Here is a 13901-nt window from a genome sequence, read left to right as displayed (position 1 = left end):
AAGGCGACAGTTTGAAACAACCAGGGTTGGTTAATTAGTCGACGATCATTATTTCAGCCAGAAATCGGCTGTGCCTCACGGCCACCGTCACACGCGCCTTCACCTCTGCAAACATACTTTTCCAAAGGGCTTTTACTACCCGGGCTCCTGTCTGACAGTCTGTGGCATGTGTGTTTTACATTTAAAAGGCTCGTTCCAAGAAGCTCTGAGCTCCTGTCTCTGACCCGAGCCAACTGAGCCCTCTAACACTGAAGGCACAACACACGGAAAGCGGCCTTTGTGGCCGCAGGACGAAGCGTAGAGCCGACCGCAGCTTTCTCTCCCGGGTGACTTAGCACGTGACGACAGGTTTGCCTTTGCCTTCACTGCACCCTGCTTGACCCCAACGCACCCCTGTGCGCTCACCTTATCCCTCCCGATTGGGAGGGGCATCGCTGTGTAGAGATTCTTTCTTCCATCAAACACTGGTTTCCGATCCCCAAAGATCTGTGTTTTAAAGTGCTGGACCATATGTTCCACTATTTCCCTGAAACAAGACAATTCAAGCAAAAGGTCAATAAAATCTGAGAAATGAATGGAAAGACGACATTCTTCTAACACTGGTTTATAAGCGATTTTGTACAACCTATGGCTCCTTCTAGTAATACGACTTTCAGCTTTCTTCCATAAACAATCAAACCAGAACCTTCACTGGGTTTCTGCTCATTCGTTTGGCCACTCAAACACGGGAGAACTCTCTCCATGCCAGGCACTGTGCACGCAACACAGAGCAGACAACAGACACATCCAGAACCTCCTGGAGGCGCTGAAGACAGGACCAGCGTGGGCGGGATTCCTGTTCCCAAAGCTGTAGGATCGGACACCACGCGTGTCACTGCAGGACTCTGCAGGCCTCCCCGCAGAGCACGGCATGACCCCGGCCCGGCTGACACTGGGTGCTGGCCTGGCCGTGACCTTGCTTTGGTCACCGGAAAGGCAAAGGGTCTGCTCCAAGCACAGGCTTCCAGGGGGGTCTGTGTGATTGGCTCGGCCTCACGCGCTCCCGTGATCTGCTGTAAGTATGCACCCCTGCTGATGCCCCTTCAGTCCGGGGTCCACAACGAAGACCCTACGTTCGACTCAAAGCCAAAGTCTAACCTAACCCAGCAGGGACAAATGACCTGAAGGGCCATGAGCATCAAACAGGATGTGTGTTGTTTTAAGCCCCTCAGATGCTGCTGCCGCGTGCTCCCCGGCATGACGGCACCAGAATCCCAGCGGACACAGAGAGACCGTCCCGTGGCAGTGCCCCGTAAGCGCCGAGTGGTCCCGTGGCCCTCCCTCCTCACTGCGCTACTGGCCGAGAGGTGTGCAGAAACACCCTGGACGGCCAGAGACAGCCGAGCCATCCCGCTGGCTCAAGACTCAGGCAAAGCAGTGCCCGCCCACCCTCTCCGCGTGTTTGTTCAAGAGAGCCCCACTCAGCACCTCTCGACTAGCATTGTTTTTTTAAACGTTTATTTATTTTTGAGAGAAAGAGACAGAGCGTGAGCAGGGGAGGGGCAGAGAGCGAGGCAGACACAGATTCCGAAGCGGCCTCCAGGCTCCGAGCTGTCAGCACAGAGCCCGACGCGGGGCTCGAACTCACTAGCCATGAGATCATGACCTGAGCTGAAGTCGGCCGCTCGACCGACTGAGCCATCGGTCAGCATTTCAATTCAGCTCACCAAATACTGGACTTTTCTCACACACCATGCCTAATAAAGTACAGATAGGAAAGGCCCTGATGCCTGCCTGGCCCCCGAAGGTCCTCGTAAGGGAAGCATGCTCCAAATCTCAGTCATTGTCAGGAAATAGCAGCTCATGGGATGTGGCAGACAGGGAGAAATGCACTGTGGCAAGAGGGGAGGGAGAGGACATTTTAGAGACTGCCCCCGGCAAGGGAGAGCTGAGCTCTGCTTGGTTCTAAGGGTGCTTCTCTGGGGCAAAGCCTTGGTCATCCTTCAGGAAGCAAGAATCAGAAATTCATTCCATTCCTTTTCCAGAAAATGAGGACAGCTGGCCTAAGAAGACTTGCCTTATTCAAACTGGCTTTGCCCAGTTGACCTTCAGCTGTGCTGATCATGGCAGAGAAGTCTCTAGGGATCCAGCCGATCCTGCCCAAATACCCACTGCCCAGGGTGGGGGGGGGGGGGGTTTCGGCGCAAACAGAGCCTCTGGGCAACATTTCGTTTGATGGCCCCACAGAGAATCACCAGGCCTCTGACACAGAGGGAGATCACAGCCCAGGCAGGTGCAAGGCCCCGGCAACAACCAGGGCGCCTCTGACCTCCAAGTCTGCCGTTCCTGACCAGCAGCCAGGGCACGGTCTCTCCTGGGTCTCCACACTCTGCTCTGGGCCCCCGGAGACAGGCCATCTCCAGACCACCGCTCTCCAAGCGTCAAAATCCTCATCTTCTTGGTCAAGATGTCACTGCCCACTCAAGGTCTAGATGGCTCCCCTGGGCAGTTCCACCCACATCCAAAGAACAAATCACCCAACTGAATTCAAAATTATCGTGAACAGAATTAAGAGGACACAGGCTCCCAACTCATTCTATGAGGCTGGCAAAACGTTTACCTCAAAACCCAACAAGGTGATCAACAGCCCGTCTCACTTATAAACATGGATGAAGAAGCAAAGTACAGTTGACCCTTGACCCACACAAGGGTTAGGGGTGCACACACCTCCAGTCAAACTCCACCCCCCCCACAAAACTTTAGACACTCCCAAGATGTAACTCAGCAGGGTCCGGGCTCTGACCTGTCAGCACAGAACCCGACGCGGGGCTCGAACTCACGAACCGTGAGATCATGACCTGGGCCGAAGTCGGACACTTAACCGACTGAGCCACCGAGGTGCCCTGCAAAATGTAACTCCTAATAGACTACTACTGACCAATGCTTAACTGGTATCAGAGTTGATAAACACAAATTTGTATGTTATATGTATTACATACTATATTCTTACAATAAAGTAAGCTAAGGAAAAGAAAATGTTATTAAGAAAATCATGAGGAAAAGAAAACCTATTTACTTTCAGAACTGTCTTTATTGAAAAAAATTCACATATAAGTGGATATGTGCAGTTCAAACTGTGTTGTGCAAGGGCCAACTGTATCAACAAACTGAGTCCAGCAACACATTAAAAATAAGACATCGTGGAAAACCAAAGCTGGAGGCATCATAATTCCAGACTTCAAGCTGTATTACAAAGCTGTAATCGTCAAGATAGTCCGGTACTGGCACAAAAACAGATACATAGATCAATGGAACAGAATAGAGAACCCAGAAAGGAACCCACAAACGTATGGCCAACTAATCTTCAACAAAGCAGGTTAAGAATATTCCACGGAAAAAAGACAGTCTCTTCAGCAAATGGTGCTGGGAAAACTGGACAGCGACATGCAGAAGAATGAGCCTGGACCACTTTCTTACACCAGACACAAAAATAACCTCAAAAGCGATGAAAGACTAAACATAAGACAGAAGCCATCAAAATCGTAGAAAACAGGCAACAACCTCTTTGGCCTTGGTGCAGCAACTTTTTTTTTTTTTTTAAGGCTTATTTTTTTTTTTTTTTTTTTAGTTTTTTTTTTTTTAATGTTTATTTTTGAGACAGAGAGAGACAGAGCATGAACGGGGGAGGGGCAGAGAGAGAGGGAGACACAGAATCGGAAGCAGGCTCCAGGCTCTGAGTCATCAGCCCAGAGCCCGACGCGGGGCTCGAACTCACGGACCGCGAGATCATGACCTGAGCTGAAGTCAGACGCTTAACCGACTGAGCCACCCAGGCGCCCCAGGGCTTATTTTTATTTTTGAGAGAGAGAGAGAGAGAGAGAGAGAACGAGCAAGTGGGGGAGGGGCAGAGAGAGAGGGACAGAATCCAAAGCAGGCTCCAAGCTATGAGCTGACAGCACAGACCCCAATGCGGCACTCGAACCTATGAGGTGCGAGATCATGACCTGAGCCGAAGTGGGACGCTTAACCGACTGAGCCACCCAGGCGCCCCTCAGCTGCAGCAACTTCTTACTCGTCATGTCTCCAGAGGCAAGGGAAACAAAAGCAAAAATGAACTATTGGGACCTCATCAAGATAAAAAGCTTCTGCACAGCCAAGGAAGCAATCAGCAAAACTTTTAAAAGGCAACCCATGGAATGGGAGAAGATATTTGCAAATGGCATATCAGATAAAGGATTAGTATTTAAAATCTATTTAAAGAACTTATCAAACTCAACACCCAAAAAACAAATAATCCAGTGAAGAAATGGGCAAAAGACACGAACAGACACATCTCCAAAGAAGACCTCCAGCTGGCTAACAGACACGTGAAAAAAATGCTCAACCATCACTCATCATCAGGGAAACACAAACCAAACCCACAATGAGATACCACCTCACACCTGTCAGAATGGTAACATTAACAACTCAGGAAACAACAGGTATTGGTGAGGATGTGGAGACAGTGGAACCCTTTTGCACTGCGGGTGGGAATGCAAACTGGTGCAGCCACTCTGGAAAACAGTATGGAGGTTCCTCACAAAATTAAAAATAGAACCACCCTACGACCCAGCAATGGCACTACTAGGTATTATCCAGGGGATACAGGGGTGCTGTTTCGAAGGGGCACATGCACCCCCACGTTTGTAGCCGCACTATGGACAACAGCCAAATTATGGGAAGAGCCCCAATGTCCACCAGCTGATGAGCTGATAAAGAAGATATGGTACATATACACAATGGAATACCACTCCTTGATTAAAAAAGGATGAATTCTTTCCATCTGCAACAACATGGGTGGAACTAGGGTGCATTATGCTAAGCGAAATAAGTCAGAGAAAGACAAATACAATATGATTTCAGTCATATGTGGAATTTACAAAACAAAACAGATGAACATAGGGGAAAGGAAGCAAAACTAAGATAAAAACAGAGGAAGACAAACCATAAAAGACTCTTAAATACAGAGAACAAACTGAGGGTTGCAGGCAGGGTGTTGGGTGGGGGGATGGGCTAAATGAGTGATGGGCATTAAGGAGGGCACTTGTTGGGATGAGCACTGGGTGTCATATGTAAGTGATGAATCACTAAACTCTATTCCTGAAATCATTGTTACACTATGATTTCTAACTTGGATTTAAATTAAAAAAATAAATTAAAAAAGTATGTATATATATATATATATATATATATGTATATATATACAAAAAAAAAAAAGACACTGTGTCAACATTGGCCAGATACCAGGAATGAAAGGTTGGATTTAATCTGACAAAAGTAACCAACACAAAACATATTATAGACATCAAGTAGAATTTACAGCTGTAAAACTTCTGGAAGAAAACATAAGAGAAAAATCTTTAATGAACCTTAGAAAAGAGAAGGATTTAGAACACGAACAGTATGAACACCAAAATAAAAATTAATAAATTGAAAAACATCATCAAAATTAAAAACCTTTGGGACGCCTGGATGGATCAGTCGGTTGAGCGTTCGATTTTGGCTCAGGTCACAAACCCCATGTCCAGCTCTGTGATGACAGCTCAGAGCGTGGAGCCTCCTTCAGATTCTGTGTCTCCCTCTCTCTCTGCCCCTCCCCTACTCTCTCTCTCTCAAAAATAAATATTTTAAAAAAATTAAAACTTTTACTCTTTAAAAGATACCATTATGAAAAGGAAAAGGCAAGACACGGGGATGGGAGTAAATATTTGAGAAATACAAACACGTATCTGACAGAGGACATGCATGCATGATATATTTTAAAAATTCTCTTAACTCCGTAAGACAAAGAGGCCAACTTTAAACAATGGGTAAAAGACAAGAACAGACACACTGGCAAAGGAGCTACTCAAACGGCCAATAAGCACAGGAAAGGGTGCTCCTCATTAGTCAGGAGGAAAATGCCAACAAACCCACAAAGAGACACCACCACATACCCAACAGCTAGGGCTAAAATGATGACTGAGCAGGACCAGGCGGAGGAAGGGTGACAGTCTCACACACAGCTGCTGGGAAAGTACAGTTCCGGGGGCGGGGGTGGGGAGGTTCTTATAAATGTCAGTGTGTATTTACCACGCCGTCTAATAATACCCAGTAATGACACATCAATGCTTGCACGCAAAGGTTTAGAACAGTCCTGAACTGGAAAGAACTATGTCTGTCAACTGGGTGACCAGACAGATAAGGGCACAAATTTCTAACGGGGCACTTATCCCACTGTGTGGATTACTAGTACCCGCAACATGACAGCCGCGTCTTAGAAACATGCTCAGGACAGAGGCCAGGCACAAAACCGTGTATGCTGTATGATTCCATTCACATGAGACTCTCTAACAGGCAAAAAGGAATCCGCATTAGCAGAAGGCACTTCAGAGGCTGTCCGGGGGCAGGGGACAGGGGACTAGCTGTGAAGGAGCAGGAAAGAGCTCTGGGGCAGTCAGGATGTCCCACACCTCTACTGAGGTCCTTGTTATGTGGATGTATGTTTTTTTAAAGCTCATTAACTAAAAATGGATGCATTTTGTTGTACATAATTATATCTCAATAAACTTATATTTTAAAAATCAAATGTAAAAAAAAAATTTAAATTAGGATTATCTCAAAGATGTAGGAGAAAGCATTTACTAAAATTCAACATCCATTCACAATTTTTTTTTTTTTTTTTTAATTAGCAAACCAGGGAACAGATGGAAATGTCCTTCATTGGGGAGAGATCTCCTTCTGGGATTCACAATAAAACAAAGATGTTGCTTTGGCCGCTTCTGCTCAGTGCTGGGCTGTAGGCCATGGTCACCATGTAGGGTAAAAAAGGGAGAAGGATCGTAAAGATGAAAAAAACTGCCATTATTGGTGGACATTAGGGCTGTATTTGTTGAAAATCCAGACGAACCTGCAGAAAAACACTGTATGCCTCACAAAGAGTCCTTGCCCTTTTATCTGTGTCCAGGGCCCAGCACATAGCAGATTCTCCAGAAATGCACACAAATGCACACATTCCCCTGGTACGAAGGCTTCTTTTGTTTTTTAAATAATTTATTGTCAGGTTGGCTAACATACAGTGTATTCTTGGTTTTGGGGTAGATTCCCATGGTTCATCGCTTACACACAACACCCAGCGCTCATCCCAACCTCCTCAATGCCCATCACCCGCTCTCCCCTGTCCCCCCATCAACCCTCAGTTTGTTCTCAGCATCCAAGAGTCTCTTATGGTTTGCCTCCCTCTCTGTAACTTATTTTTCCTTCCCTTCCTCCATGGTCTGCTGTTAAGTTTCTCAAATTCCACATATGAACAAAAACATGCTGTCCTTTTCTGACTGACTTATTACTAAGTCTTTATTTGTTCACTCACTCACTCGTTCATTTGTCCATCCTCTCGGGGGGAGTGGGGACGGAGGGGAGGAGCTTGTGGGCAAAATCAATCGTCAAAGAGACCAGGAAGCCCAGTCTCACGCATGAGTGTCATGAGGGGAAGGGGTACGAACCCCCACACACAGGTGTTATCAGCTGCCCCACCCTCTCGACCTCTCTATAAAACACAGATGTGCCACAAAGCTTTGGTTTCTGGCAACTGCATTTATGGAGTTACACTTTTTCTTCTCCTATGAGTTTCTGTGACAGCAGAGGACCTCCTGAGTTACTCGGCTACACAGGATGGTCATGTTTGGAAACACAGATTTAAATGATCGTACCGTATAATGCCACATGATATGAAGACATCGTTTGCTATGTACTCATGCATGTTTCCAGAATCAGTGGCCACCCTGCCTATCAGCCTCCCCCTTCCCCTTTTCCCCCCTTCCACAAGGAAAGTACCACCCCTGCTGTCCCTCTCTGCACTGAGATGGGACAAGAGCATGTGGGGCTGTGGTGTGGTCACTTATGTCCCAACGAGGGATGGATTTACCCACAGGGTGAGCGGAATGAGGTACAGGGGACAACTAGTTCCAAGTGGCACACACAAATCTTCTATTTGGGAACTGGAAATACCAGAAGTGTTTAAACAAAACAAAACAAAATAAATCAACTAACATACCATTATCATGGACTGGAATATTCGATTCTCTCCAAACAAAACCACTCCTTCAATCCCAAGAAAAATCCAGAGGGATTTATTTGATGGAATTTGATTGGCTAATTTCTTTTTTTTTTTTAATGTTTTATTTATTTCTTTGAGAGAGAGCATGCGTAAGGGGGGGGGTGCAGAGAGAGAGGGGAACAGAAGATTCAAAGCGGGCTCTGTGCCGACAGGGTGACAGCAGCAGGCGGGACGTGGGGCTCAAACGCACGAACCGCGAGATCGTGACCCGAGCCAAAGTCCGACACTCGACCGATTGAGCCACCCAGGTGCCCCTGACTAATGTCTCACATGGACTTGGGAGTGTGGGCACAGAGGCCAGCTAGTACACTCTGAGCAGGAACGAGGTGGACGCGTGAGGGTTACAGCGACGGGGACGGTGCTATGGTGAAGGAAGGGCAAGCAGACCCCGGAACAGCGTGAGGAGCCTAGAAAAAAGACGCGTGGGCACGCAGACGTTTCTCCTACGACAGAAGCGGCAGAAAAGAGAACAGGGCACGCTCCTCAGACACCTGTGCTGAGGCGACCAGGTGTGTAGTGTTGAGAGCAGCGAAGCCGTGCCCTTGGCCCTTGAAACGTTGGTCTCTACCAACGCTTGCTGCCCGAGGCTGAACCCAACCCAATCGTCGCCACGACGATTCCACTCAGGTACCACACAGTGGGCTCTTCGGTGCCAGGAGTCACATCCCACGCTCCCAGCAGCATCCAGCCCCTGGCAGAACTCGGCACACCGCTGGGGCTCGGTCATCACGAGTCGGGATCACCCCAAGGTGCTACAAAGCGACCCGGCTCGGGTGACTGGTCCTACGGAACCCTGGCCACCGCAGGGGCTGAGAGAAGGCACCCGATACCACCCACGTTCTGCTCCCAGGCCTCAGACGCTGACTCTCTTGGGAAAGGAGGTGCCGTCACCTCGCATCATCTGGTGCCAAACCCAAGGAATCCCCCCCCGTAATTTTTATGACAGCCCGGCCACTGACCGTAAAACACGAGGTCCCTTCCCTTCATGAACACTGACCGACGCCCGGGGACTGGCCGGTGACTGACTGACCTTCCTTCCTTCCTGTTTCTTGGTCTCTCTCTGTTTTAATGGTGGCGAAACACAGCGACATAAAATTCACCCTTTCCATCATTTTTACACGTACGTTTCAGTGGTGCCACGTACACTCACGCCGCTGTCCAACCGTCACCAGCGTGCGTCTCCAGAACTTCTTATTCCTCAGGGGAAGGCCCGCACCCCTTCTCCACTCTCCCCGCCACACCCCTCCATCGAGCCCTGGGGACTACACCTGACTCGAGGCTCCTCAGCAACTGCTGAACTGCTGAGGAGCTAGCCGGGGGCATGTGACCTGTCGGGTCCCCGTGTTTAGCTCCTCCTTTCCGCCAAGTCTCACTGAAAGCAAAGTTCCTGGACTACGGGCCTTTGGCTCCCTGGACAAACACCTTCGCTGAACGTAAGCTCAAAAGGCCGCAGCCCCCGAAGGCTCTCTGTGCTCGTTCCACAGGCTCGAACCACACGGAGGGTCCACACACTGGGCGTAAAGATGCCAGCGCTTAGCCTCCAGCAGGCCCTTCACACGTACAACTCGCTCAGCCCCCACAGCAGCCTCGGAGGTCAGCACCGTCCTCTCCTCTCACGCACAGGACACAGAGGCACAAAGCCACATGCTGCCAGCTGGCAACAGCAAGGTTTGAAGCTGTTTGCTGATCCAGACAGGCTGGCACACACCTGTTTTCTTGGAGTGCCCTTTTGCCATAATTCTGGGCAAATTTTTTCTCTCTCTCTCTTTTTAAATTTATTTATTCTGTGTGTGTGTGTGTGTGTGTGTGTGAGAGAGAGAGAGACAGAGAGAGAGAGAGAGAACAAGCAGGGGAGGGGGCAGGGGATCTGAGGCAGGTTCTGGGCTGACTGACAGCAGAGAGCCCGACGCGGGGCTCGACCTCATGAACTGTGAGATCGTGGCCCGAGCAGAAGTTGGGTGCTTAACCAACTGAGCCACCCAGGTGCCCCATGGGCAAGTTTTCTCTTTAAAAAAACAATGCGTTCCTTTGTTCATCTCGAGCGACACAAGTTTTGCATGACCACGTCAGCACTGCCAATTTCGAATATGGATCATGCTGGAAGTCTGCCCAGACTACCTCCGCATCCCAATCCTCCTCTCCGAAGCAACTTTATCCTTTTTCAAACCCATGCATTTACATAAATATGTAGGTACATAAAAAGAAATACAGTGTATCATTATTTTTCAAACATATGGCATCAAACAGACCCTTCTGGAGTTTGCTGTCTTCCCACTAGGTGCCTTTGAGACCTTGCCTTGTCACTACATACAAAGTGGCCATCAAGTCTAGAAATAGAGACGTTACCGTGTCTCATAACATAAAGTCGTATTAACAAGCCACTTATGACCTAGTTGTCTATGTTTCCAGACTGCACGTTCACATGTGAAACTCCATTGCACTGTTGTCCACAGTTGCACTGAACCGCACAGGATGTTTACTTAACCATCACTACTGACTGACGTGTCCATGGTTCCATCCCTACTGACGTGTCCATGGTTCCATCCCTACTGACATGTAGATGGTTTGGTTTTTTTTCCATCACAATATTAGACATCCTTGTACACCTCTCTTTGGGATAAATACTTAGAAGTGAAGGGTATACAGGGGGGCCTGGGTGGCTCAGTTGGTTAAGCATCTGACTCTTGGTTTCAGTTCATGAGTTTGAGCCCCACATCAGGCTCTGCACTAACAGCGTGGAGCCTACTTGGGATTCTCTCTCTCTCCCTTTCTCTCTACCCCTCTCCCACTTGTGCTCTCTCTCAAAATAAATAAACTTAAAAAAAAAAGAAAAAGTAGTAGAAAATATACATACTATTTTAACATATACACCAAACCACATTCCAAAAAGTCTGGACCAACCTTCAGCCCCTCCAGTGGACAGTGCCCGAAGCAAACAGCAGGCTGCAAATGACACAGTCATGCTGCACCGCCCCACCCTCCCACCACTTGCGTGCGTACGGGCGCGCGCGTGCGCGCACACACACACACACACACACACACACACACACACGCCCCACACAGTGATCACTTCTGCAGTGTCCTCCCAGGGCCACATAACAGAGCCCAAGGGAAACAGAAGGAAAGGACAGTCAGAAGACAAGGAACACACCTTCTTTCTATAGTCCGTCCTGGGCTACTGAGCAGAATGCTGCCGATTTTGACCCCCTGGGAAGGCTTCCAGGCAGCAAGGCCCACGCAACCAGACCAGCGCCGCACTCCGACCATCCTGGGTGACCATCTCTGTACCCACAATGATACTGGAAGCCTCTGGGGAAGAGGTACCTTGCCTTATACTCAATCCCTCCTACAGCAGCCACTCAGTGAACAGCGGGGGATGGGATGGCCAGACACGGAGGGCACACGAGGCCAGGACTCACTGTGACTCATCGCAACACAGACGGACGGCACGTTTCACTCAGCCTCGCACAGGGCTTCGGGCTGAACCTCCTAAACATCTACCACATGCACTACACGGAGTTTTAAGAACTCAGAGTTAAGACCTGGTCCCTGCTGCCCAGAGACAGCCGTGTGGAAGGAAGAACAGGCTGTGAAGACCGTCTTCACAGTCAGACCACAGGCTGAGCTCCGCGCTCGTCTGCCGCCTTCCTGCTCCGCCCCGAGCTTCCCTCCGGCAGCACACGCCTGGGGTCCTAGAGGCCGCCGGCTGGACTCTTCCCCACGAGGGACACGGACGGGGTCTAGCCTGCCCACCCCGCACTCCCGGTGCCACAGTACCTGCCTCACGACTGGAGGCTTCATAAATGCTGGCTGGTCATGCTGGAAGCAAGGCTGGAAGAAGGACGGATTAAGTGAAGGTGTCAGCACGTGGGTTTTGGCAGAACCAGAACTTTACACCCAACTTCTTCCTGTGCGATTCTGGTTGATAACAATCTTGGGATTGGACCTTAGCCACAGTCCACCAGAAGGAAGAGCGAAATAGAGAATTCTGAAGGCTCACACATTTAAGTAGGCAGCGAGGCTCAGGCTGGCCCCCAAGCCAGGGGGAAGCAAGGCATGCCGGTAAGTGGGCTGGCCTTGGCCACGAAAATGCAGTCCGCGCCCCACCTTTATTACCTACTTGTGTGACTCGAGGGAATTTCCAAATACTGGGTAACTTTAGAACCTTGTGGACGTAACTCCAAGAATGTAGCAGTGCAGTCAAAGACATCGCGTTTCAATCACCAGCAGCCTTTTCCTGCTGCCAGATGACAACGTCTTAGTCATGCCTCCTTCATGAAAGGAAACGTCCTGTACAATGCGGTTCATCACCTAAGAGCCCAAACGCCACCACATGAATAAAAAGCCCAGAAATGTGCGTGGTTGCTCACGCCTCCGTGTTCCACCTCCCAGAGTGCGTTCACATCACTGATCCACACACGTGTTTGTCTCCAGGAAAGTCAACGACGCACAAACCCACTCAGGGAGAGTCTCAGAGCACAGAAGACACTTCCAGTAAAAAAAGAAAGGTGTTTAAGCCAGCCGTGCCCAATGTTTTTGTTCGGAAACACGTTTTTTAGTAAGCACATATTTTAAAGGATCTTAGATGACCGTCGAGTACCGTCTCTTTGGAGCCATACCTTCTTGGGATAAATACTTAGAAGTAGAATTGGTGGGTCAGAAGGTATATACTATTTTTATTCTAATATTCACACCCAATAACCCTCTAAAGAGCCTGGACCAATGTGTATCGGTCACAGTGAGCAAATCCGACTGTTTGGTTTTATAGATAAGGGAACTGAACCCCCAAATATTCTTTCTCTTACAAAGTTTGTAATCAGGGGAAAAAAAAAAAACAAACATTACAGCAAAGAGCACTTTAGAGGGCACTATCACAAACTGGGAAGCCAATTTAAGTTCTTAAACTGCAGCTGAGAATCTGATCTCTGATCCTGACAAAGTAATTGGTATTGAACTTATCCTTCTACCCTCAACAACTACAGAACTAGAGAAAAACAAGACGGCTATTTCCGGCATTGAAAAAGAGGCAGTTTGAGACCGTGATTATTGAGGGAAGGGAAACGCGTGAGGTAAGCCACACATCCACTCCGCCTGCGAGCGGTTTACAAACCACAACACGGGAGGAAGGTGCAGCAGAGAGGATAATCTTGTTGCACCGAGGAGACAGGGAGGACAGTCTAGGACTGCAGAAGAAGTCGGGATTTGTGGGCAGGGTACCAGAGAAGAGAGCAAAAGCCAGATTCCCTCAATGTAACACACGTAATGTTCAACAGCAACAAAAACGTACTATGCGTGTAAATAAGCAAAAAAGGTGATATGTAATCTAAGGTAAAACCCGTCAACAGAAACAGATCCCGAAATGACCCATATGTTGTAATTAGCAGACAAGGACTGCTCATACGTATGCTATTACTGTAAGGACATTCAAGAAGTCATGAAGAAAAAGGTGGGAACAATGAGTGAACAGATGGGGAAACTTAGCAAAGGATATAAACTATGAAAAAGAACCAAATGCAAAAGCTGAAACTGAAAAGCACACTATCTAATTGAAAAACTATCATTAGACGATTATACAGAAGACTGGATGCTACAAAAGGGGCGGGGGAGGTAAAGTGATCTTGAAGACATCAATAAAGTTACCTGAATTGAAGAAAGAGGAGGAAAAGATTTTTTTTTTAAATCACAGGCTCAATGATCGGGAGACAACATAAAAATGGCCTAGAATACACATAACTGCAATCCTATAGAGAAGAAAATGGGGCAGAAAAAGTATTTGAAGAAATGATAG

General features: G+C 48.3%; 1 protein-coding gene across 4 annotated transcripts in view; it reads right to left on the bottom strand.

Moving 5' to 3' along the window:
* Positions 1–13901, bottom strand: part of AGO2 (argonaute RISC catalytic component 2) — an 81192-nt gene that overhangs the window by 42418 nt on the left and 24873 nt on the right. For 2 of the 4 annotated variants that reach the window (XM_049633443.1, XM_049633446.1), the window contains exon 3: positions 406–526. The exons of 1 other annotated variant lie outside the window; for it this stretch is intronic. In XM_049633443.1, coding sequence (XP_049489400.1) covers positions 406–526 — 121 coding nt within the window. Of the gene's footprint in view, positions 1–405; positions 527–11532; positions 13499–13901 lie in introns of those variants that run through there. One more of the 4 variants, XM_049633444.1, reaches the window with a different exon arrangement.

Source organism: Panthera uncia, chromosome F2 (assembly GCF_023721935.1).
Source record: "Panthera uncia isolate 11264 chromosome F2, Puncia_PCG_1.0, whole genome shotgun sequence".
Taxonomy (NCBI): domain Eukaryota; kingdom Metazoa; phylum Chordata; class Mammalia; order Carnivora; family Felidae; genus Panthera; species Panthera uncia.
Note: the sequence above shows the minus strand (reverse complement) of the source record. Positions and strands in the feature narration are given on the sequence as shown.